The 25,721-nt window shown below is 42.7% G+C and overlaps 2 protein-coding genes across 3 annotated transcripts in view; one reads left to right on the plus strand and one right to left on the minus strand.

Annotated features, from left to right (window-relative positions):
• Positions 1–2,469: 2,469 nt before the first annotated feature.
• On the minus strand, positions 2,470–20,559 carry LOC126525568 (enoyl-CoA hydratase, mitochondrial-like). Its single transcript, XM_050173496.3, has 8 exons — positions 20,344–20,559; positions 18,070–18,261; positions 15,767–15,894; positions 15,289–15,388; positions 8,941–9,045; positions 4,072–4,191; positions 3,102–3,169; positions 2,470–2,632 (listed from the first exon to the last, which is right to left on the minus strand). Exons 1-8 carry the CDS (start codon positions 20,432–20,434, stop codon positions 2,567–2,569), a joined length of 870 nt encoding a protein of 289 aa, XP_050029453.1. The 5' UTR covers positions 20,435–20,559; the 3' UTR covers positions 2,470–2,566.
• Positions 20,560–20,820: 261 nt separating this feature from the next.
• The window catches only part of LOC126525566 (WD repeat domain phosphoinositide-interacting protein 3), a 29,606-nt gene continuing 24,705 nt past the window's right edge, over positions 20,821–25,721 (plus strand). The window contains exons 1-3 of one of the 2 annotated variants that reach the window (XM_050173494.2): positions 20,821–20,996; positions 21,375–21,449; positions 23,803–23,907. In XM_050173494.2, coding sequence (XP_050029451.1) covers positions 20,927–20,996; positions 21,375–21,449; positions 23,803–23,907 — 250 coding nt within the window. In that variant the 5' untranslated portion in view covers positions 20,821–20,926. The remainder of the gene's footprint in view (positions 20,997–21,374; positions 21,450–23,802; positions 23,908–25,721) is intronic. The other variant, XM_050173495.2, reaches the window with a different exon arrangement.

Below are 25,721 nucleotides of genomic sequence, written 5' to 3' on the forward strand. Positions count from 1 at the left end.
CGGGAATACTCCAGGTGAAGGCATTGATCGTCCCGTGTGGTGCATTGGAAAAGCCACCACTATGACGACAGAAAAGGGGTTCTTCCGTGGCATGCCACAACGTTTCTAGAGAAAGCGAGTAGCAGCAACCCTAGTTCTCAGACACACACTCGCAAATCCGTGAGGGCCTGTCGAAGCTGAGCGCCTACGAAGTGCTGCAGACGATAGCAAGTTGCGAAATTTTTGCGTGGTTTTATGTGGCAATGCCACACTTTGGCAACGACGTACTCCATGTTGGAACGCTCCCGGATAATTATTACCGCCTCGGGTTTTACGACGGATAACAAAACTCGGTACTCGACCATTTTTACTGCACTGAGCTGGGCAACCACCCCAATGCTCTGCACTGGGGAAGAGGGAAGTGGAGTGGAATTATTGGGATGGTTGATGATGAGGAGAAGAGGAGCTCAACTTGCTTCTATAGATGTAGACAACTACTGCAGAACAGTTCAGAGCACACGCAGTCACAGCCTTGTAGAAGTACCCTCCTTTTGTACTTCTGAAATGCACAGATTGCTCATAAAATGCACATAAATGCTCGATCCATCGGCGCCCAAACCCAAGGAAAACTACCTACACCGCAACAGGGTGCTTACGACTAGCCTACATAGTACCTTATATGACTGCACTGGCCAACATGTGCTGTCATATGACTATCACGCGGAACATATTGTCTTTAGGAGGAAGTTTTCACTTAGGACTAACTCCGATTTCTCAATTCAAATACATGTAAAAAACAAAAAAATGATTTTGAGAAAGAACCGCTGGACCGATTTGAATCAAACTTGTCGCATGCGAGAGAGAAAATGAAATTCTTGTATTACTGGGAAGCATAATTTCGACATAGCACCCCGACTTTTTTAGAAAAAATGTCGAAAATCGGCAAGCCCGAGAAAAAAAATTTAGGTACACAAAGTTTGCAAATCCAGAACTCTGCACTGAAAACAGATCGCAGTTTTGTCATTTGCGTCTGTTAGAGCATCTGAAGCGGCCAAATTTGACATATGAGTTTAGAGCTTACGTGAAAGTGTTGCAATGCTTGCAACGGTTTTGCAAGTCCTAGTCACAAATTAATGGTACATTTAATAGTTACATATATTATTTCTGTCCGCATAGATCTCTTAACAGATGCAGTTTACAGAATTTTGATATCATTATTTTTATTGAGTTACAGAGTAAAAGCGTTTTTTTTCAATTTTTATAAATTTCTAAACAATTGGCGACCAGAATAAATAATCTGCTTCGGTCACTTGATATAAACTTTTTCTTTTAAATTCAGCATGTCTCATCAAAGTTGCTGCGGTTGTTGCCAAGAAAAATGATTTCTTCGTGCTCATGTATTTAGACAGAAGCGCTACACTTAAAAGCCAGCTTATTTATGGCTATATCTCAGCCAAATTTGCATACCTTATGTATTTGTGATGTGCCGATACCAAAAAAAAAAGATTTTTGCCCTAGGACAAGTAGTGCACAATATTCCGTAGAAATTGGGTTCTTTTGTTTGGAGAAAAATTGGCATCTAGACAAAGATACAAACACACTGGTTAGGGTATAGAAATAATCTAGAATGTCTTAAGTGTACGCTAAAGTATAATGTCCCAGGTTGACTTGAACTAGAGTTAGATCCCTTGAAAGTTGTCTGAAAGAAAATCCAATCTTGACGTAGGAAACAAGACTCATTAAAAAAAGAAAAAAGACTGAAGGAAATATTACACTAAAATTGTGCTTAGCTCTCACTCCACGCATTTATCCTATGAATAAAAAATTATTACAATGGCTCAAATAGAACAGAAGCTATATTCTCTCCTAAACTGAAAGTGTGTCAAACTTGCTTTGAGGGAAAAAAAAAAATTTCAAGGCCATCTTTATCACCACATAACTTATAAATTCTTGTGAAAATAAGGAATCTCCAAGTTTTATGGAATGAATCTTATGAAAACTAAGGGTTTTAGAGACATAAAAGTTAAAAAGCTGAAAATATTATTTTTGGGCCAACTTCTGCAACGTATGTTGAGAAACTACCAGTAACTTTTGCAAGCAACTATGAAGTAGCAATACCATGCAACAAGCATTTAGCTTTTCTTCAAGAACATGATACTTAAAGAAACAAGGCAGACCGGGTTATAAGAATGATGCACACATAGCATTAACTGCAACTACCAATTGGTGATTCTCCAATAATTTCTGTGTGCATTCGAGGGCCTGGAAAAAGAAAGCATACATACATAAATATAAAAAAATACCTGCCTTGTCTTCAAACGCAACCTGTAATCGGAGATAACCTGCATCAGCTTCCTACTTTCAGAGCCTTAAAAAAAATGTGTGCTTTATCATCCTAACAGCTGTGTTTCACTCCCACTGGAAAGATGACAGGCCTGTACTTTCAAGGCAAAGGCAGCCACTTGTCAAAGGAAGAGAGGACAAAAGGAATATGCACAAAATATATATGTTTATTGAGTCACCTAAATTCAAGAAAATGCACGTAGGGAAGGTTTGCAAGGATGTTTCACAGCTGCACAACAGACACCTAGTTGTTCGTGTACTTCGGTGGCCGCTTCTCAACAAAAGCAGTCATGCCTTCTTTCCGGTCATCCTAGAAGAATGGAACAGGCATTTTATGAAGAGGGCCGACATGAACAGGTAGCATGCTCGGACTACCGTAGGTGTTGCTGCCCACAAGGACATGTACAGGCAAAATTTCTACAACTCCAATGAGTCTACCGCTATTTAGTCTCCTGTTTTTATGACAAGTAGCTCTTGTTACTCTAGTAATGTTGCTAATGGCAAAATTCTCTGGTAATAATTATCTGTCATTGAAAATAAGCACTTCAACATAAGCTTTCCTATTCTGAATTTGATATCTTTAAAATAATTGGGGCTTTAAAGGGCTTCGAAACACTGTCATATTTTAAAAAAGTTCAAAACTTGACGGTTTTGAAACTGAGTAACCACAACAGGAAAGCAAGAAAGGTATAATTAAATGAACTATGTAGGCTTGAAGACGCACTGGAGCTTATTAGGAGTCACACAATAACTTCACTTAAAGCAAGTCAGTCACTTACCAGAGCAAAGGAGGCGTGGAAAAGACGCTTTTCAACACGTAGGCCTTCCTGGAGTGTTGTCTCAAAGGCTGAAGCAAAAGAAACAACAGCATGGTTACACAGAATTGGCTGAACAAGTGTTTATGGGTAAACACAAATCTACGAGAGAGACAAAGGTACCACTAAAGGATAACTGGTTCGTGGTCCAGAGCTATTGCTCAGTGGGTTTTTACTGTCGAAAACTATAATTCATTTATAATGTGGCAGAGAAAAATGTAATGCAATTGGCAGTGACATGAAGAGAAAATGAGTCTTGAATTACAGACCATATTTCATTGCATTAAGTGCATGTCCAGTGGTGTTTCCTCTTGTAGGCGATAAAGGTGGCCACCTATGGTGCAGCCATTGCCTCCGGTGTTTTTCCAATGCATGCCCAGTCGTTGCACAATACAGTGGTGTACCACAGAATCACCACATTCCCAATCAATCCGTGTTGTTGACAGAGTACGGACAACTTTGGCTGGGTGCTCCTGTCACTCCTTGCATTGCGCATGATGTTCGATCCCATACCGTGAAAGATGCTAGTTGCCATAACCCTAACCCTGTCCCTATGAACTGTGGCAAACTAATGGGAAAGTGGCACCCTCTCAGTGACCTTCAGCTTCCCTGTCACTGGGCATGCATTGAAAAAATAAAGGAGGCCATGGTGCCACACACCTCTGCAACCCTCACCCTGCTGGTTCTTAACATTCTAGGTTCTGCACCATTTTTAGCAAGCTGGTGGGAAATTTTTTCTCAGCTTCAGTAGAGAAACATCTATTTTGCAAGCTTTTTGTGATGCATACACTCATATTTGAAACAAAATTTTGCACAGAGGCTGCTCTATATCCACACTATCTCAAACTAGCTTTCTTATGTGGTTCGAAATTTCGTTGCAGTAGGCCTCTAAGCTTTTTGTAGCTCGTGAGGCCACTCAGGCCTGAATTCTCACCATGGTTGACGCTGTCCTTGCAGAGTGCAACAGACACCTGGGAATAGCTGGCGATCTTCTCGGCAAGCTTGATGGCCTCGTCCACCAGCTGACCGGGTGGGAACACCTTGCTCACCAGACCTGTGGAAAAAGGTACAGTGAGTGAAATGAAGGACCTGCATAATGCATGCATCCTCTAGAAAACTTTCAAAGGGTTTGAACTCGAGTTTGTCGGTATGCTGCTTCACGGTGAAGAAAACAGAGTGAGAGCATTGGGACAAGAGCAGCGCTCGTCCTTTCTTGCCCCCATTTTTCTCACACTGTTTTTTCACCGTGATTCATAAAACTAAGCACTCAATGATTTCTGCGACAGCATATGCCTGATATGATATTCAGAACTTCCTTACCAGCTATGTTACTAGTGTCATGCCCTGGTGGTAAAAAGGCAGTAAACAACTGCTCACATGTGTTAATTCTGCAAGCAGTTTAGTCTTTGGATTTGAGTTGACGGTCACAGCATGGTACTAGGATGACTTGCCAGTGTATGAAAGTTGTGAGGAATGTTTCGGCGTGCAGCATGGCTATTACTTTCTTGCAACAGCAGCGTAATACTCCAGACAGCTGTGAATCACTTCACAGTGCTTCTCCTCGTCTACAATGTCAAGCTTGCAGTTGATGTCCACACCAAAGGTTGTTGCAAGTGTGTCATTTTATCGATAAACAGTACCTGCAGATGCACAGCAAGGAGAGGGTAGATGTTGTGCAAAAAAACAGACTCAACTTATAGGTAGTTCCTAAATAATTGGGAGCAGTACACTGGAGTTCTCCAGTGGAAGCTCAGCTTGATGAGAAGGTTGCCAGAAAAGTTGCAAGTGCTCTCGTGAAGTCTGCCCACATGGATTTATTTTCTTCCACTATGTTTTCAACCATATTGGCATGAAGATACTCAAACACAGCTCTAACACCATGTGTCTGGAAAGCATGGTCACATAATAACAACTGAAGGCCCCAGAATTCCATTCTTCAGATGAACCCGAATTATCTATTCTTTTTATTGAGCGGCGTCTTTCAGATCTTATAGGATTGATCCCCCCGAAACAAACAAACAAAAAAACTTAGTTCTAAATAGAAATTAAAGTTCTTCGGCATCTATTTTTTTTTTAATTTGACCCCCCAGGCAGTTATCAGCATTGATTTTCTCCTGAAGATTTGGCACCTATTCGTTTCTACTTTTTTACAGTATACTACCTTCTTGGCATTTTCGGCTGTTTGAGAAAGCGCTCACACGTACTTATATTGGGAAAGAGGCAGTAATACAAGAAAGCTTCATTGTGATAAAGGCAGCAAGGCAAATTAATTACACAAGAAATTTTCTAAAGTACATGCACATTACTACTACAGTAAAACCTCGTTAAACCGCACCCGCTTAAACAGTAGTTTCGTTTTAAAGTAGTAAAGTCAAATCCCCGACTCAGCAGCCATTGAACATAATGTGTTTTGTATCCGCATAAACCGTGCCAGCTTATTGCGTACGCATCGGTTAAAACTTAGCAGTTCAACTTTTCGTCGCGCAAACACGGCGGTGCGCCGTCTCCATCGGGCAGCCTGGCAGAACAACGGCCTCCAAGCACCCTGTGCATTTGCGCGTGAAGCCACATCAACATCAACATCATTTCAACGCCGTGCCAGAGTGCATTATGGCGTCGTGCAAGCGAGGACTCGCGTCGTTCCGAAGCTCAGATAAAAAAGACGCGAGGTGCTCAGCATAGAAGAAAAATTAGACATTGTCCGTGCTGTCAAATGTGACACGAAGAAGTCGGCGCTGGAACACAACAGGGATCTGCCGTTGACTACGGTGTGTGGCATTTGGAATGCGAAGAAGTTGCTCGGCAGCGCTGCTGCGACCGCGTAGACATGTCGGCTACGAGGTTTGACTTTTTGCAATCATTGCCTGTGTAGTTGCCAAAGTGTCGACTAGCGACAGTGATGAGGACGACACAGAAAGCGACAGCACGGGCGATTCAGGCCTGACAGTGGCATAAGCTGCGCGTTACTCATGAATGCAATCCTCGCGAAGAGAACAGGGGTGTGATAACGTAACTCTATTCTAAATGAAAAGTATTCCAAACTCCGTCACCCGGCAATGAAAAAGGCATCCCCGGGACTTCTGCAGCACTACTACGCACATGCACAGAGAATATGTAACACCAACAAGGGATCTGCCATGCGAGTGTTTGCCGAGAAGAGGGGGCTGGCACGCAGCTTCAGTAAGTTTGAGGCCGCTGTCGTCGTCGTGCTAGGCCGCCGCAGCATCAAACGAAAATAACACTTTTGTCGCGCGAAATGAATAAATACTGCATGTTTTTTTCCCCTTTTATCGCACTCTCTCCGAGTTCCGTTTTCGACAGGTAAGTGGGCGATCTCATGCTATTCGGTTAAACAGTACTGCCGTTTAGTACGTACTTTTTCCGAGCTCCGGCGAACTACGGTTTAACGAGGTGTCACTGTAGTGTTGTATCAGGGGGAACACGCTCTTTCATTTATCGTGATAGTCGGAATGTGTAGACTTATTAAACGCAGCATTTCTGTTTTGAAAAGCGCCTGGTTACTCTCAGTCAACCGCGGCTGATACGTAAGGGCAAGCTCCTCGTGAAAGACAGAAAGTTCACAATTAATACTTGACTAATCGGCTTTATCATATAGCATCAGTACTTTCTTTGCTATATTACTTTTGAGTATATTGCGAGGAAATGTGGCATGGATGACAGTGTGATTGCTAAAACCACTGACGTACGGAAGAAGAGGCATCTTATCGGGGTGTGACATCAAGACGAGGTCTAGGATATTTGACGAGTGTTAAGTTATTTGCGTAGGTTTAGTAACCAGCTGCAAGAGACCGAAGAGCAAGTGAGTGTTATAAATTCGCTAGCGATGTTTTTTTGTGTCGAACATGACACAACATTACTCCAATCTATAGTTAGAAAATTGAAGTCCCCGAGTAACAAGATGGGGGTGTTAGGATAAGTTGTTGTTAGTTCTAACAACGCATCGTAAAAAAAACTAAAGAAAGGAGCTATCAATGCTGGGTGAACGATAACAACAGCCAATGAGCGTGTGCGGTGAAGTGGTGTGACAGCACGTCCGAATCATTTCTAAAGGCCTTCTTTCATTTACAGAAGAGCACTTAAGTTGGCGATGGGTAGCAATAGCCACACCGCCGCCACGGATTCCATTGCACCTGTCTTTGCGAAAAATGTCAAACTCTGGCAGATCAGGAAGGATTTCACAATCAAGTATTGTGGAATTTAACCATGTTTGCATTAGTAATACAACGTTACTGGACGAGGAGGAAATGAGGCTGCATAATGAATGCCGTTTAGGTATCAGGCTGCGGATGTTAGTGTAGAACAATGATAGATTCTGCTTATTACACTGAGTCAGCCTCAGTGGCTTTTGCACTTGCTGCTAGGATTGGCGCTCGACAACCAACTGTTTAGCACGATCGTAAACGTAGATTTTTCGACCAGAGACGAGTTTGTTGTAGCAAAGCTTAAACAAAGATTGTTGCGTTTTTCCAAATTCAATTGGACATCTTTGGGCCAGCGAGTTTCTGGGGAAAAACCTTTACTACTGCCGTATTAGGTGCCCTTCAGCTCACCGCTTGAGAAAAGGATGCCTTCCTTATCTTTAAAGTGGGCAAATTTTACTATTATTGGCTTCCGTTTCCTCTCCTGAAAAGTTCCAAGTCTGTGGGCACGTTCTACATCACGACCTTTAATAGTTATGCCCAGGCTTTTGTGGCAGTGCCCAATTATGAATTCCTCAGAAACATGCCATGACTCATTTCGTGCATCGCTGAGCCGATAAAAAACCAGGTTACATCTTCTGTATCTGTTTTACATCTCGTTAACGCAGTCAGTCAGACCGGTTACTTGAACAGCGCTGCTATTAGCGACACCTTCTATGCTATTTATTTGTGACTTTACATTTGAAAGCGACAATAAGTCGGATTCAATCTTGGTCAACCGTGTGCCGAGGTTGCTGAAAGTTTTTTCATGATAAGCAAGGATTGACCGAAGTGAATTTAACTGCTCAAGCATAGCCGACGGCCTGATTTTCAATGCCTTCAGAACATAAGAATATCAGCAGGAAGTACAGTTGGATCATTTCTAGGTTCAGGATTGGTATCAATGTCTACTGCTAACAAAAGTAATTTCAATAGCATGCGAGCACAGTCAGATACTATTTCTTGTTTAAGAGGCAGCGATATGCATAGCGTGCATCCTCAACTAGAAATGACAACTTTTTACTAGCTGATGCAAAAATGAAGGGAGCACTACATTTGCATACAAGGGTACATATTACACCTGTTTTGTTTTTGTTTGTTTTTTGTCTAGTCTGCACAGTTCGCAGTCTTCAACACCACGTCACTATAAATTTGTGGTGCTGTCTGCCAGAGGTTGGCTAATCGTGCAATAATATTGTCGAGGTAATCGCTTTTATTCATTCAGTTTAAGGGGAAGAAAGAAGGTGAATTATAGCCTCATACTGAACTCTTGCCCTATACCAATTTATTAAATACTAATTGAATTTAATTCTGGGATACTAAAATTGTGACATGATTATGAGGCACGCCATTGTGGGGGCCTCTGGGTTAATTTTGACCACCTGGGCTTTTTTTAAGGTGCACCTATATCTAAGTAGGTCAGCGTCATTGCATTTTGTCAGGAACAAACCCATGACCTCGAGCTCAGCAGTGCACTGCCGCTACACTAAGCTACCGCAGCAGGTCCCAGTTGATTTGAAGCAAGTCGATTTCGACAGCACCTGTTGCAAAGTAACAACACAAGCGTGCAGAAGTCCAGTAGGAAAGAGAAAGCGGGCACTGACCGTATCGCTCAGCCTCAGCAGCCGTGATTTGGTTCCCAGTGAGCGTCATTTCCATGGCCCGCGACTTGCCAATGGCCCTGGTCAGGCGCTGGGTACCACCGGCACCTGAGGCAAAGGGCACATTTAAACTCACTGCTTTTGTTGACCTGCCTTCATCGAGCATAGATTGACAAGGCTCCTTGCGAGGTAGCCATCACACTTTTCTCTTTTTCTTTAATTTCAAGAAAGGCTTCCTTATGGCATATTAGGAAAAAAGAAAAAACATGAGCGTGAACGTGAAGCCCATATCATGCAGGAAGTCAAATAAGGCTCCGTAATGAAAGTCATCTTGACTCCATTTGCTGAAGTCAGCATGCCGGTCACTGAGGAAACTGGACCACCTGAGCAAGGCCTCCCGTATGTGTTTTGTGCTTGGCTAAGTCCACAACATTGTGCAGGGGCAATGCAATGGCCCTCTGCACAACTGTGGTGGCTTGGAATGATAACATAACACAGTTATGCACTGTGTTTCCGTGAGAAAACTAATAAAGACAAATGGTAAATCATCCTTTCTGTCAGAAAACTGAATTAGAACCATATCTACTTAATCTGAATGTGCACCTGATTTTCATAGTTTAAGAAATTACAAATGCAATGCCCTTGATCGTTCACTCACTAGTATTTCACAGTAAGAAAGAGAGATGGAGTAATGGCAATTTGTTCTCACTTGCAAAATAAAAGTTTATTGCATCTGAGCTACAACATTCAAGGCTTCTCTCATCAACACTGTCGGACGCCTCCTTATCACTTTTAACAGTGAAGAGTATCTCATCTTCAGTGCTGTCTGTGGCGTTTACAATACCACAAGTCTTAAATGGCTTGTAGACCATGGCAGCCTAACAAACTCATGGAGTGGGCACAAAGGTACTGCAGCTCCCAGAGCTGCAGCTAGAAATAAATTGGATTAGATTACAGAAATCTTCAATGCCAATTACAATAGCTTGTCACAATTGTAGTTCTGGTTTGGTACTCAATGTGCATGTCATTTTTTGGTACTCTTCTGGAATGAGAATGCAGAATTAAGTAAACATCCTACAATGCCGGGTGCAATTCTTCCTAATCATCCAAATCCTTAGCCCACAGCACATGCCATGTCATCATCATCATCATCATCAGCCTGGTTACGCCCACTGCAGGGCAAAGGCCTCTCCCATACGTCTCCAACTACCCCGGTCATGTGCTAATTGTGGCCATGTTGACCCTCCAAACTTCCTAATCTCATCTGCCCACCTAACTTTCTGTCGCCCCCTGCTACGCTTCCCTTCCCTCGGAATCCAGTCCGTAACCCTTAATGACCATCGGTTATCTTCCCTCCTCATTACATGTCCTGCCCATGCCCATTTCTTTTTCTTGATTTCAACTAAGATGTCATTAACGCGCGTTTGTTCCCTCACCCAATCTGCTCTTTTCTTATCCCTTAATGTTACACCTATCATTCTTCTTTCCATAGCCCGTTGCGTCGTCCTCAATTTAAGTAGAACCCTTTTCGTAAGCCTCCAGGTTTCTGCCCCGTACGTGAGTACTGGTAAGACACAGCTGTTATAAACTTTTCTCTTGAGGGATAATGGCAACCTGCTGTTCATGATCTCAGAATTCCTGCCAAACGCACCCCAGCCCATTCTTATTCTTCTGATTATTTCACTCTCATGATCCGGATCAGCAGTCACTACCTGTCCTAAGTAGATGTATTCCCTTACCACTTCCAGTGCCTCGCTACCTATCGTAAACTGCTGTTCCCTTCCGAGACTGTTAAACATTACCTTAGTTTTCTGCAGATTAATTTTTAGTCCCACCCTTCTGCTCTGCCTCTCCAGGTCAGTGAGCATGCATTGCAGTTGGTCCCCTGAGTTACTAAGCAAGGCAATATCATCAGCGAAGCGCAAGTTACTAAGGTATTCTCCATTTACTCTTATCCCCAATTCTTCCCAATCCAGGTCTCTGAATACCTCCTGTAAACATGCTGTGAATAGCATTGGAGAGATCGTATCTCCCTGCCTGACGCCTTTCTTTATAGGGATTTTGTTGCTTTCTTTATGGAGGACTACAGTGGCTGTGGAGCCGCTATAGATATCTTTCAGTATTTTTACGTACGGCTCGTCTACACCCTGATTCCGCAATGCCTCCATGACTGCTGAGGTTTCGACTGAATCAAACGCTTTCTCATAATCAATGAAAGCTACATATAATGGTTGGTTATATTCCGCACATTTCTCTATCACCTGATTGATAGTGTGAATGTGATCTATTGTTGAGTAGCCTTTACGGAATCCTGCCTGGTCCTTTGGTTGACGGAAGTCTAAGGTGTTCCTGATTCTATTTGCAATTACCTTAGTAAATACTTTGTAGGCAACGGACAGTAAGCTGATCGGTCTATAATTTTTCAAGTCTTTGGCGTCCCCTTTCTTATGGATTAGGATTATGTTAGCGTTCTTCCAAGATTCCGGTACGCTCGAGGTCATGAGGCATTGTGTATACAGGGTGGCCAGTTTTTCTAGAACAATCTGCCCACCGTCCTTCAACAAATCTGCTGTTACCTGATCCTCCCCAGCTGCCTTCCCCCTTTGCATAGCTCCCAAGGCTTTCCTTACTTCTTCCGGCGTTACTTGTGGGATTTCGAATTCCCCTAGATTATTCTCTCTTCCATTATCATCGTGGGTTCCACTCGTACTGTATAGATCTCTATAGAACTCCTCAGCCACCTGAACTATCTCATCCATATTAGTAATGATATTGCCGGCTTTGTCTCTTAACGCATACATCTGATTCTTGCCAATTCCTAGTTTCTTCTTCTCTGCTTTTAGGCTTCCTCCGTTCCTGAGAGCTTGTTCAATTCTATCCATATTATACTTCCTTATGTTCTATCCTTATACTTCCTTCACAACTCACATGCCATGTACCCCCAACCAAAAAAGTTTTCGGAGTGTGGGAGTTGCGACAAGCCAAATAGAGGCAGTGGATAGTTCCTTGTATGAAGACTACACCACTCGCCTAAATCACAGGTGGAAAACCAAATCTGCAAGATAATTTCACATGTTTGCAAATTCCATGCTCTTAATTTTTTGGAGACAGCTGCACTTACAAATTTCTTGACCTCATAACAGCTCCATTCAACTTAACAGACTACTAGTAATCCGTAATAATTTTAGGGTCTTGTGAACAAAGTTATTGCAACTACAAAAGCTTGGCAACATATTCCTATGTTACTGGTAAAATATTACCAAATTTACTTAAGAAAGATTGCAGGAGCCAACCTAAAACTTTCAAATTTGGTTCAGGTGGCACACAAACCATGTGGGCTGCCTGCAACCCAAACTATGATATAAACTAGTATACACAAATTCCCATGCCATCTGCATCTGTTTCCATTTGCCATAGAAAAGACTCAGCTGATGATTACATCAGCTATATTTCATTTCACACATAGCAGGCAATGCTGTGAAAGCTGAAAAAAGGTTTCACACTGTTTGCATTTGCAACCAAGAAATGGCACGTCACAGATGAAAGAAAGACATAGGTATGCATCATGTAATTCAGTGTAATGTGAAGTCTCACAGCTTTATGTTGCAGAATATGATGTAATTATTACACAGAGGGTTTCACAGATATAAACCTATTTAGAACCAACTGATAGGAGTGATACATTTCTGTGACCAGAAGCCACAGTGCTTGCGCTCACGATCAAGACAATAGTATGTCGCATAAAAAGAGCAAAAAAAGGTGCATAAATATAGCCATACCTCGTTATAATGAAATGCCACATAATAAAGTAAGTGAAATTCCCCTTGATATCCCCACAGAGATCCATAGTGCAGTACGTGCAATAATGGATTGTAATGAAGCAATGGATATAACAGTTATTTTGGCTCCCCCTTCAACTTTGTTATAACGAGATTTTACTGAGCTATCTGATTTGACATAACCTTATGTGCACAAGTTTTAGTTGTGATACATAAAGTAATTACTCCACAGAAAGTGTTGCAGATCAAAAACATCTGCACTGTGAGAAGCACAGTCAGACTTTTACGACCACACTAGTTACATACCTTCCACAGCATTGTTTGCTATTTATGAAGTGGAGTACAGTATAGGCAGGGACCATCAGAAAGTCCGAAATACCAAATTCAACAGGAAATAATGGCGCTTTTCACTGGTCGATCTGGAGTGACCGCCGAAATCTTCGAGCGAGCACTCGGGTTTCACAAATCCGAATCGGACAGCGGAGCCCGGAAAAGCGCTGCGTGGGATCGCACAGGAAGTCTGCGTACGCGTCGCACAAACCGGTTCCGGAAACCAGGCCCGACTTCTGCTCTTTACGTTTCCGCGGCAACCAAACTCACCGTCTCCCGTGCGTAATTTGAACGCGGCAGTCGCAGAGTCTGTCATTTCCATGTCGCGCCCGCAACTATTGCGCATGGACAATGTGCATGGAAGGCTTCGTACAGCACCTGCGTCACCTCGTAATCGCTGTCGTCCTAGCAGCTCTCATTGCTAAACGCGAGCTCTGCAGTAGCACCGAACGCAGCCTTTTCGCGAAGCAACACAATGTTGTGCGTACCAACCGGATACCGATTTCGCTTGAAGACAGAAGTGACGCGAGCTATTTCCGCCCGAATCCGCGCCTCGGCGGCGGAGCAAGTGAGAGCGATCCGGCGCAGAGCGAGTTGATTCGAAACGACCAGTGGAACGCGCGCGCGAACCCGCTCCAGATCGAGCAGTGAAATTCGGATTCATTGCTGCGGAGCAAGAAATCCTGCTCCGAATTGACCAGTGAAAAACGCCATGAGTGAATTTATGCCACAAGTGGGGCCAAAAAAGATTAACCTTCATTTCGCATTGCCACTTCTGGGATTATCTTCCATTTTGCCTGACTAGTGCAAGGCCCATCGGCATCTACAAGCGACGACATTCTGGGCACAATGCCCATAGCGCTGTCTTATCAGAGAGCTAGAAACACTGTCGCCCATCGACGTGTCCAGTGCTTTTCATGTGAAAATTATCTTCGAAAGTGATCATCTGAGAGTACGGCCCAAGTTTGTCAACGCGTTGCTGCATGTAAATGTGTTTGCCTTTGAGTTAGACAGTTCGTAGCCACAATTTTGCAGCAATGCCTTTTCTTATGCTATTCCTATGTTATCCTGTTGATAACGTGGACGGAGCGTTATCAACGGGATCAGCCGGTCGTGAACGGTTGATGATAAAAGTGGCATAGAATCAAGCAGGAGGCATCGTTACAAAATACTGGCATGTATCTCAACCACTGTCATGCTGTTGCTACAAGTAGATGAAAGTGCAGTCAATGCATGCACTGAATCTTCATCCCTTGGCAATATAACAAAAGTCGATTGAGCTGTGATAACTGAATGATACATATTTTTTGCAACAGTCAACGTCCGGCACTCCCCTCGCCGCCCTCGTCAGTGCAGACGTCAAGGTTGAAGTTGGCGCTGCTTGGAGCTGCTTGAAGTCGTACATGACCGAGTCGCTATTTAACATGTATATTATCAAACTCTGGACGCACGGAATTGAACTTGCACAACAAATTGTGCCTACATAGCACCACCACTATATTTAATAGATTGTTCTTGCCCATCAGTATAGAGCAGTGGAACGAGCTATCAGAATTAATGGTTGATGAGTGCAATTCAAAAAAATTTGAGCAGTTACTGACATCGTATTTCCAAGACTAATTACTCTACTCACACCTTTGCCACATCTTATGTTTACAATGCTTTCGATGCCCATACAAGGTGCACCCCTAACATGTTTGTACATATTTTTTTTTTATGACTAATGTGGTTACTCATGCATACATGCTTTCCCCTTATGCAATACCCTGCAAGGGGCCTTTTAAGGGACAATGAAATGATGATGACGAAATGCATCATATGTAACTTAGTGGTTTGAGGGTGGCCAGTAACTATTGATCAACCGGGCTCTGATAGTATCAGTTTCGAGAAAGTTCAAGCAATATGGCCGACAACCATGCCAGTGATGTATTGAAACCAAAACATTGCGACTTCTGCTCAGCTCCATGGCCAAATACACGGTCATGCAGTCAGAGCACGAATTATCGCAAAGCACGCTGTATGGTGTTTGAAATTTCGGTCATTCTTATAGATTAAGCTTATGGAACAAATGGCAATGTCATGAAGCTGTCCAAACAATCAATCATGTCTGAATTACCAGTCAGCAACTGTATAAGCAATTTCACGGCAATACTAACAGTAACGCTTTGTCTGCACTAAAATTAGTATAAATGACTGAGCTTTGCTCGAACCATATGCTTCCATTCCCAATGGCAGTACTGACCTGGCAGGGTCCCAAGGATGATTTCAGGTTGCCCAAACTTTGCATTCTCACCAGCATAGATGATGTCACACATCATTGCAAGTTCACAGCCACCACCCAACTGAAATGCAAACAGAACAAAGACGCATGTAGCAGCGCCAGCACGAAAATGTCCAGGCAACCGCATAAATTGCATCATCGTTACAACAGTCTCATCGTTCATAATGGAATGTCAGCTCAGCAGGGTGTTCTTCATACCAACTGCTGCTGGATGCAACAAGAACTTTTCATCTACACTGATGTTTTGTAAAGATATTGCTTCTTCATTACAGGAAATCCAGCTTTCAGAGGTTTTCACATCCACAAAGTAGACATGACTGCTGTGAGCCACCATGAGGCAAAGAATCAGTCAACACTCAGCCTTATAAATCCTGCATGCAAAGCCAAATAGAATAGGAAAAACACTGCAGCCACCACAATATGCACAACCCATACCCACCGCATAGCCATTCACAGCTGCGATTACTGGCTTGATGGACTGCGCCACTTTTTCCCAGTGGCTCAGGAAGCTGCCCGTGAAGCACTTGGCAAATGTCAGGTTCTGCATCTCCTTGATGTCCGCGCCGGCTGCAGGCAGCACAGTGGCATAAATGTCAGATACGATCATGACTGCAACACTGATTCAGGGCACCGAGGTTACTCTTTAAAGGGACACTAAAGGCAAATATTAAGTCAAGCTAAAGTGGAAGATTAGTGCTTGAGAATCTCTAAGGCGTCAGTCTTATCGCGAACAGAGCCTTAATAATCGAGAAACTGAGGTAAATGCAGGACGTGATTAGACTCCCCAGTTACATTCTCTTACTAGTACTCAACCACTCGTCGCAAAAAACCTCCTTGCATTGTATTAAAAGACAAAATAAAGTGCTACTTGTCCAGTTCTATTTCCTTTTTGGAAAAAAGAACTCATTGAAAGCACCCTTGACAATGACGTGGGCAGTCGAAAGGTTTCATTATTGCTCAACTCTGCACTGCCCACGCTATCATGTTTCAGTAGTTTTGTTATCACGTAGTGCTGTGCTGGTTTTGCTGGTTCACGAAACTCGCGCAAACTGCAAGTAGCAGAGAATTCAACTTCCATGTGATGTCACGGAATGATTTCAATGTGATGTCACGGGATGCCTGAACGGTCTACGCCATTTGACCAAAATGCAGCTGCAGCAGTAAATCCACCACTATCTTGGCTTGGTACAGCCACCTGTAGGGTGCCATTTTACTCACCGACGGCAACAAAGGGTGGTGATGGCATATGCAACATAACCACTCGTCCAGTTGGGTGGTGGGAGATTTGAATTTCGAAAAAAAGTATTCAAACCCTTCACCCTTCAGATGCAATTTTCTTGTGAACTAAGTTTTTACTTGGCACGAAACAAGCATTGTGAGGTTTCTGGAATGGTATTTAAACAATCCACAGTGACTTAATATTTGCTTGTAGTGTCCCTTTGTTATAGTAGTGACAGAAGCCTTCAATGAGGGCTGCAAGACACGGTCACCCAAGATGGTAGCACAACTAAACACAGTGACCTCATATTTGTCAAATGTCCATTCAACAGTTATCATAATGAAATAGAGGTTTTGCACACGAGAACTACTACCTTCTACCTTAACTTTTAAAGACAGTCGCAATGCGTACATGCACAGTAATGCGGGAGTAAGAATAGGAGGGAGGATGTCAAGCAACTTTCAATTTTCTGTGAGAGCCATACACAAGTAAGCATGCGACCTACAAGTCCTTCTTCTGAGTATTCAAATTCTCACTGCCACATTGCATAACACAGCAGGGGGTGTCAACAACCTCACTTTATGATGTCAAGTGCAAAAATGAGAAATGGTGTTGGGATTTTCTTCTCTCTGGAGAAACCAAAAGGTACCTCCTCTATCTAATTGCTGCAAATCTAGGCAGTGTTTTTAACAGAAAATACACGAACTAAATACATGCAGTAAATACGCATCACCAAAATACACTCCAGTGAAGTGTGGTATTGGGTTTGAGTGCCACTGCAGTTTGAATACAATTAAGGGTTCAAAAATATTTATTTTTGAAACACATATAACAATGTTTTGCAGTAATGCTACAGTAATGCAGTAATGCAAAAAGCAGTAATGATACAAAATTCTTTCTATTATTATTCAATTGCCCCAGAGCACAAAAAATATGGCACTCCTTAACGTGGCCAGCTTAGAATGCATGGCAATTACAGTATGGCTTCCATCAGTAGAAGTAAAGTCACAGTGATCATAGTTGGTGAGTATGTGGCCTTAAACACCACAGATTGATGCACTGGTTGACGACATTCATAGCTTGACACAACCAAGAGAACTATAAAGAGAAAGTGTTTGACACTCTCCTGCAATAATGCAATATGCACACAAGAAAAACCAGTGACCACAATAGCAGAGAGATTCATTTCATTTTCTTTCCAAAATAAAACTATTTGTGGCACTCCAGTACATGCGAACTTTCACTTGCTTGAAACTTTTATCTTGCAGGCTCCCACAAAGCAGTTTGGTTTGATACTGTAGTACAGTCAATTTTTTATTGATTTGATTTTTTGTGATTGACAAGTCCAACAACTCAAGGCAACACAGGCTATAAGAGATGCCTTTGTGAATCTGCTTCCAACAAAACATGACCAGTGCAGCTGGTACTCAAACCCATGACCTTGCACTAAGCAGAAGGCCATAGCCAGTTAGTCACCATAATGAAAATGCATAGCAACTGCCACGAATCACTTTGTGCCTTACCAGCAAATGCCTTCTCACTGCCAGTTATGACAATGCAGCCCACGGATTCATCCTTGTTGAGCTCATCTATCGCCTGGCCGACCTCGGTCATGAGGGCGCTCGACAGGGCATTGAGGGCCTTTGGCCGGTTGAGTGTAACCAGGGCGACATTCTGCTGGGCACCTTTCTTCTCCACAAGAATGTTCTCGTATGCTGACAGAACAAAAAAAGCACCCTTTACTGTACTTTGGACTCATTGTGACACACATACATTGTTTTAATTTTTTGCCATTGACTGTGCTTCACCTGATTATCTCTGTTATCAAGTTATCGCTTGGCACAAGCCATGCCTGCTGTATCTATATTACTTAAATGTTGTCACCAATTCTATAGCGAAAGTCTTGTCTAATTGGATTGAACGCATGATGCAAACACTGTTGTACATATCAAATGTATGTGAGCACCAATGATCATTTGGGAACGTACAGTGGTGCATGTATAAACAGCGGATGAACTTGACTCGTGGGTTGATTACATGAATGACGACTGTGATCACCGCCATCAACGCAATTTGAGTGTCGCTTGTTTTTCTGGAAATAAGTTTGTCCAATAAAGAGTGACATTCTTTACTCACAATTATGGCAGTGTTTTATTCTGCACTGTCACTGCATGACAATATATTTAACAACCCCTAGTTGGAGGGTGTTTAATGGCTTAATTAACGAGAGCACACCAGTACCCCCTCTAGCTATATCAAAGGAAACACTCAAATTACTTTTAAGAATATTTGGCGACCGAACACACACGCCTCACATAGAAGCATTGAACGATATTAAATATTCATCACGAATGCTATTTCTTGCATAATTACAAGTCAGATTAAATCCACACATCACAAGTAATTGTTGCCTAGAAGCGAGTTAGGAGTTTCCTCTCATTGACGACTGTACTGTCTATGGAGGTTAACAGAATAAAAGAAATTATTGTGCTACAATCTCAAAGAACTATTAGAAATCATGCAGATAAACAGAGTATCAGCACAAGATACATTAACCAGTTACGAGAAACCATAGTGCAAATAAGGGGCAGTGTGGTATGGGTGTTGAAATAAACCTTGCATTCATGCTATAACAAACCATTACTAACATTATTCAAAGCTTGAACATCAATACAGCAATGAAAGTGTTCTTATTGTGGCCCCAGTGTTCATCTTAAGGCTGCTTATTTTTACTATCAAAGCATATTTTACACTAAAAAAAAAATTCCCTTCTAATGAAAATAAACCTGACCCAACAATCTCAGACATACTGAAACATCTTTCCGAAAAGTTCCATCACAAAGCTACCTTGTAGGACTATATTTTTGCATATTTTATTTTTGCATATGCGCAGGCGCAGCCACGTAACCGATCGAACCACGGTCACGTGCTGTCGTAACGGTTGCCCAGAAAAAAAAAGAAAAAAAGCTCGGGGCGAGAGTATTGTGGCTGTGGGCTGTACTGCATAATGATGAAGAAGAAAAACTTTATTAAAAAACAATGGTCCGCCAGTTTTTGTTGCGGTGGCCTCAGGTGGCGGCTCGAAGAATATAACACGACGGTAGTTCGCCTAAGATGGAAACTTTGAAGAAGTAGCGCATGTTCATAACGTTTTTACTTCCTTGTGTAGACATCGCAGTTCCGTATCTGCGTGCCTGTCTTTGCAATTTTAATCGGAGGCAGGCACTCTGAGGCTCTTCGCGTTGCCAGGTTTCACGTTCTCACCGCCCAAGGTCGTCCTGCAGCACACGATGTCTGGATGGAGGGGGTCATGGCTTGGATCTTGGAAGGGCGAGTTTAATTGCCAACGAATGCTTCCCGCTTACTGAAGACATCACTAACACGATAAGCAAGCTCAAAAGCGCAAGAATAATCGGCACGACGGTGTTAGTTCACACGAGTCTTCCGCGGTCCAGTCGTCGTGACGGCATTACAATTTCGTTCGTTGGCGCACGTTATAATAAAATTTGAAGACATCTTTCGAAGTTCCTTGCCGTTACCAACGAGGAGCTTAAATTTTTGCGAAGGTGCAGACATATCGCAGAGCTTGCGCGAAGGAAACGTGTCGAGCGAAAAAAGCGACTCTAATCGCACTAATTCCACTGCAATCGAAAGTGCAAGCAGACCGTGACACAGATACGCAACCACATGCAGCACTTTTTGACAGTTATGACGCCAAAAATAAAGCACTGACGGCGTCTGCAAGAACGGCACCGACACAGCTAGGAAGCGGCCAGTGTGATAACAGCAAATCTCACCCGCTGTGGCAAATCCACGCTTCACGAGCGCCGGGTGCTTCAGCTGCCTCGCGCCAATAAAAAGTGTTCTGAACATAGAAATGCCGCTCATCGTTGTCAATGTGTTACGCTCGGCGATTTGCAAAGCTTGAACAATTATGAGATTAAGTTTTATTTCAGCTGACTACTGCGGCGATTGAAACAACCTGCCGACTCGCTAGAGAGTGGTAAGAGAGAGAGAAAGCGGCTTTTGGAAGCAGTTGGATTCATTTGTGGCGTTTATCTAGCCGATGTCTGTACATAACCAAGAATAGCCAAAGGCCGCCGTTCCTGCTTATATAAGTTAGCGGCATGCCTTATTTTATTATAAAGCTTATCTAATACATTAAGCAATTAATTTACTTTTTTGACTAGCGTGCGATCCTGGTGCGATCAACGTTGGCATCAGTACGAAACTAAGGCTGCGTACCATAGACGTTGTTTTGTTTTCGTTTTTGGTGATGGATGTGGTGGTTGTGAAGTTTGGCAGTGGTGGTGGCGGTGTTTCAGTGCTTTTCTGTCGCCAACAACATTGACGTTGTTCACTTTCGGGTGCAACGTCGCAATGATGAACCTCTGGCCGAGTAATCGCTACGGCAACGGCCTCTTATTTGCCGGCTTCAACCAAGACCAAGGTAATACTCAAGTGAAGGCGACTGCACTGCAGGCGTCCCTTTGCTACTGCGTGCTTAGTTGTTTCTTGTGTGTGTTCTCATGCAGTGAGGATTGTCACTGGTTTCTAGTCAGCTGCGCTTTAAAACTGCCAGTTAAAGTGGTGTCTTCGTTAGATATTTGCCTGACCAATTTCATTCGCAAGATGACGCACTTGGCCTGCGTGTGACATGGGCAGATCTGTCTGGGAAAAGTCGCATTGTCGAGTTCGTTGTTGAAAAGAGGTCAGCGCTCTTTCAACTCACGAGGCGAACTTTACCCGTGGCGATTTCTTAACGACGCCCCTTGTCTATTTTCGTCTTTTGCAAATTGCGTACGAACTCTTTCATCCATCGCTACAGGATGCTTTGCCTGCGGCATGGAGAACGGATTCAGGGTCTACAACTGCGATCCTCTCAAAGAGAAGGAGAAACAGGGTAAGTAAGCTTGACGGCCGTCCTTTTGACTGAACTCCGTCGCACGACTTGTGGTAAAGACTGGCCGTGCCTGTTTGTGAGCTACATGCCTGCTCTTGTGGTCGGCCACGCAACCAACGACGTTGTTGGGCCGTTTAATATAAATGCGGTACACGTAGCAGCAATAGGTCGATCGACCCTTATCCCCTTGGGCTGACGGGACCGTATCTCGAGAGCCGATATGAGTACTGTGTTTTCCTTTCCACCAGGCTCACAAAATGACATTAAATTGGACAGCCTAGGACGTGGCACATGACGAACCTTAGAACTAAAAACCGCCGCGACAGGCAGCTTCTAGTGTGTGAAGTAACGGTATACAACGCAAAAAGAAAGAGTGAAAAGGCGTGTAGTCACGCTTGTAGTCACGCTCGTACTTACTCAAATGGAACTCGGAACTCAAGTTCGTATGAGTGGCACGGTTTCAGAATGTCTTAAAAACCCTTCTTTTAATGTTAACGCGCGTAATCGCTGTCTTCTTCGTTATTTCATTATTATTATTTTGTTTGCTTCTTCGTCAAATTATTTGTAAAGAACAGTTGCAGATTCAAGATTATTGAATGCTCAGACGTATGTGACCTCCGAAACTAGATTTGTGGGCGTGGCCTTTTCCTTAAACATGTTCGTGTAGGATTTGCAAAGTGTTCTCCCGTGCGACATTATGCTCCTCACAGGAACAGTGGCGAGTCTTTTGCTCGTAATGTAGGGGCTCTGTCGATATTGAATATCCTCTGTCGATTTTGAATATCCTAAGTACATGAGTACGCTCGCGCTGTCACAAGATGACCTACCAGGCGAGATTGTGTGAAGAGGCCAAATGCAGGGCGCGAGTAAAATAGGTTACCTCCCGCCGCCGTTTGGGCAGCTATCTGTTGTTGGTCGAGTCGTGTGTGAAAGAGATTGTGGGCAAGCATTGTGCAGGAAATAACCAAGACAAGCCTTTCTTTTTTTTTTTTTTGCTTTCATGGAGTGGGACAGAATTTGCCGTTACAAGGGCCTGTGTAATGCTACTGCCTGTCTGACTTGCTTGTGTTTAACAGCACATGCTGTGTGGTGATTTTAGTTACTCAAAGCGTATGTGGGCTAAACAGACCTAAAGAAGGTGAACGTTGGGGAACACGGCTTCCTTCACAGAAGTGCAAAGACAGGAAAGATGGCCAGTGATAACACATGGATAGATTAGGGTGGGCGTCACTGTTGTTTCTACAAGATATAACATTATACACATGCCAGGGCATATTTCCATTAACCATATGGAACTTACTTTCATCTATTTTGTGTTAGATACCACAGTTATGCCATAGTGCGTCAAAATTAGGAAATTTGCGGGCGCTAGTTGGAATAGGTTGGTGCAAGACTGGGGTAATTGGAGATCGCAGGGAGAGGCCTTCGTTCTGCAGTGGACATAAAATAGGCTCTTGATGATGATGATGATTACCACAGTTATTTCAGGGTATTGTGTGTTAATTTATACTGTGCAACAAATTTTGTCAGCCTGGCTAGTAAAACGGGGATTAAACCATGTAAGAAAGAATACAGGCAAGGAAGACTACATTAGCATATGCAAATGAAGTTATTTGAAAGAAAATCTCGGAGGGAACTAAGACCTTTTTGCCATCTCTGGATTACTTTCTTTTTCATTTTTGGATATAAACATCTTTTCATTTAACAATTATGTACCCTAGGTTGCTTCTTTTAAACCAATAATGCAGATCTTTTTTGCAGGCCTAAATTTAGCTACTGTTGTGTTCATATAATTTGTAGGGTAGGGGGCTGTACACTGACACATTGACGAACAGCTGCATTGTTTGCACATAGCCTTGCCAAACAGGAGTTACTGGAAACACTTCATAAAGACTGTGCACACGACCCAGTTGCTTGCTTTTTCTTATTGCTACATTTTTGTTTTATTCGTATACATTGTTTGTTGTCACCTACACCTCTGCTGAATTCTGTGTAAGAGTGCAAGTAATATGCCCAAAATAATTAAAATTGTGGAAAAGACAGGGCCTGGCTGGAATATGAAACACCACAAATGCCATCTCACCAGTTTGCGAACTAAATCTTTTCTCATGTTGTGAATTTTCAACAATATCTGATAAAAGTTCGATGACCTAAATAAGGTGTGTTCTCAGCATTCACTAGGATTAACATTTTTAAATGTAACAAATTTCATTTGAATGGGTTTGCCAATTGCCCAATACGGGCATTTCTGCATTTCATGTGTATCCGAGTAAGAAAATTGGGAGTTGTCTCCAAGCAATGAAGCTTTTTGTTAAAAGCGGTTTAACCTTGCTTTGTTGTTGTGTTTTGCTAGCAGACTTTGCAGATGGAGGCATCGGCATTGTGGAAATGCTGTTCCGCTGCAACTACCTCGCTCTGGTCGGAGGAGGGTGCAAGCCGAGGTACCCTCCCAACAAAGGTTGGCATCTGACATTTGTTACACAAGCACTGCTGTTCTTTAGTTGACAGCTTTGTAGTAAACCAGCAGTAGCATTCTTTAATCATGTTCCTTCCGCACATGAGCCTTTAGCCTACCCGCTGAAGTGGCAGTGTATGCTGTTTGCAGTGTAGCATGTAAAGTTGTAATTGAATTTGAAAAATGGTGCTTAAAAAATGTATACCATCCACTGTGTTTACATTGGCTGCAGTAATCTGCTGCTGAGCACAGGGTCAAGGGTTTGATTTCCGATTGTGGTGCAGGGACTGTATTCTGATAGGGAAGGATAAAGAAAGCATGCTTGGGTACCAGGATTTTGATGCACGTTATAGGGACTCCCAAGAAATAAAAAAGTAATTTCAGCAGAGCCAACCCCACTCAACATCTACATAATGCATGACATTATATAGGTGTCACTATGCAGGTGTTTGTTGTTGTTGTGATGCCTAGTGACCCAAGTTGGTGTCAAAAAGGTCCATTGAAGAGTGGTGCATACCCACTGACTCCAATGGCACATTGGGCAAAGTTTTTTGACTGCACAATCTTCAGGATCATTGCACGAAAACGGCAATGTACTGGCCAGATAGTTGTTACAGAAAACTGGGTTGAACTCTCCAGGAATGCTCTGCATTAATAAGTTAAACTCTATTAGTGCATTGCAATTCTATTAACCAATAAAGCGGCTCTTACCATGAGAGAAGGCCTGATAAGCTGCAAAAAAGATGCAGAACTGAAAGACAGGGTGTAATGCTCCCTTAAGATTCCCGTGCCAGCTCACCCCAACATCATAGATTTTGACATCATCTTGGGCCTAGTAAATTTTTTATCAGCAAAGATGGTTTGCATTGTATTATAAGAGAGCGAAAGACTAACTGTGAGAGTTCGGATAACTTTTGTTGCAAGAAAGTGGCTCAAATAAGAGAAATTAGTTTGAAATTCATGACCATGTTGATGTACCTGTGCTGAGGCTTCGTCACGAAATTCATGATATTTACGTATGCCCGTCATTTTATCTTCTAGTAATCAACACCCTTTTACAACAAAACTAATTAAACTAGAATTTTGCAAGAAACTTAATCACTCTAAACTGATTTATTGTTTCCTTTTAGTGTTCATTTCAAAGTTAACTGCAATGAAATTTCAGTTTTGCTAGACTTGTTTATAAATGTCTACATAGTATATATTATTAAAGCAGTTTTTACAAAGCTGCAGGGCTAGTTAATGTCTAATTTTCTTATTAGCTGCCTTTAATAGCACTTAAAGAAACGACACGTAAACTGCCAGGGTGCTCATGCCTGTCTTTCAGTGTGCTGCAGATACGGCCTATTCTCCGAGAGTCTCGGTGTCCTGTGTCGTGCATAACTTTAGGCGAGTGGTAATAATGGTGTTTCTTTTGCTCAGTTTCAGTGTCAGAAACATCTACTTTTGCAAGCTTTTTGTGGCATACCCACTGGTATTTAGAATGTAAGAAATTTGAATGGAGGTGGCTCTATATCTCAACACCATCTGAAGCTAGGCTTTTTACGTGGTCCGAAAGTTAATTGCAGTTCATCTGTAACACTTAACCCCCAATCACGGAGATGCACTCGTCCTGCCGCTTTGTACCACTATTGCCAAGGATGAATCCTACTCACCCAAGGCACACATGGTTATGCCGTGTTATACAGTAATGAGTTGTGCACGTTAGCTTGTTCACGAATTACCTACTGACTTTGGGCACTCATGCTTATTGTTTTGCAGCATACAGTTTTGCTGTCAGGATTGTTAGAGAACATTATGGCAAACTTTAATGTAAT

The sequence above is a fragment of the Dermacentor andersoni genome, chromosome 8 (genome assembly GCF_023375885.2).
Source record: "Dermacentor andersoni chromosome 8, qqDerAnde1_hic_scaffold, whole genome shotgun sequence".
NCBI classification, from domain to species: domain Eukaryota; kingdom Metazoa; phylum Arthropoda; class Arachnida; order Ixodida; family Ixodidae; genus Dermacentor; species Dermacentor andersoni.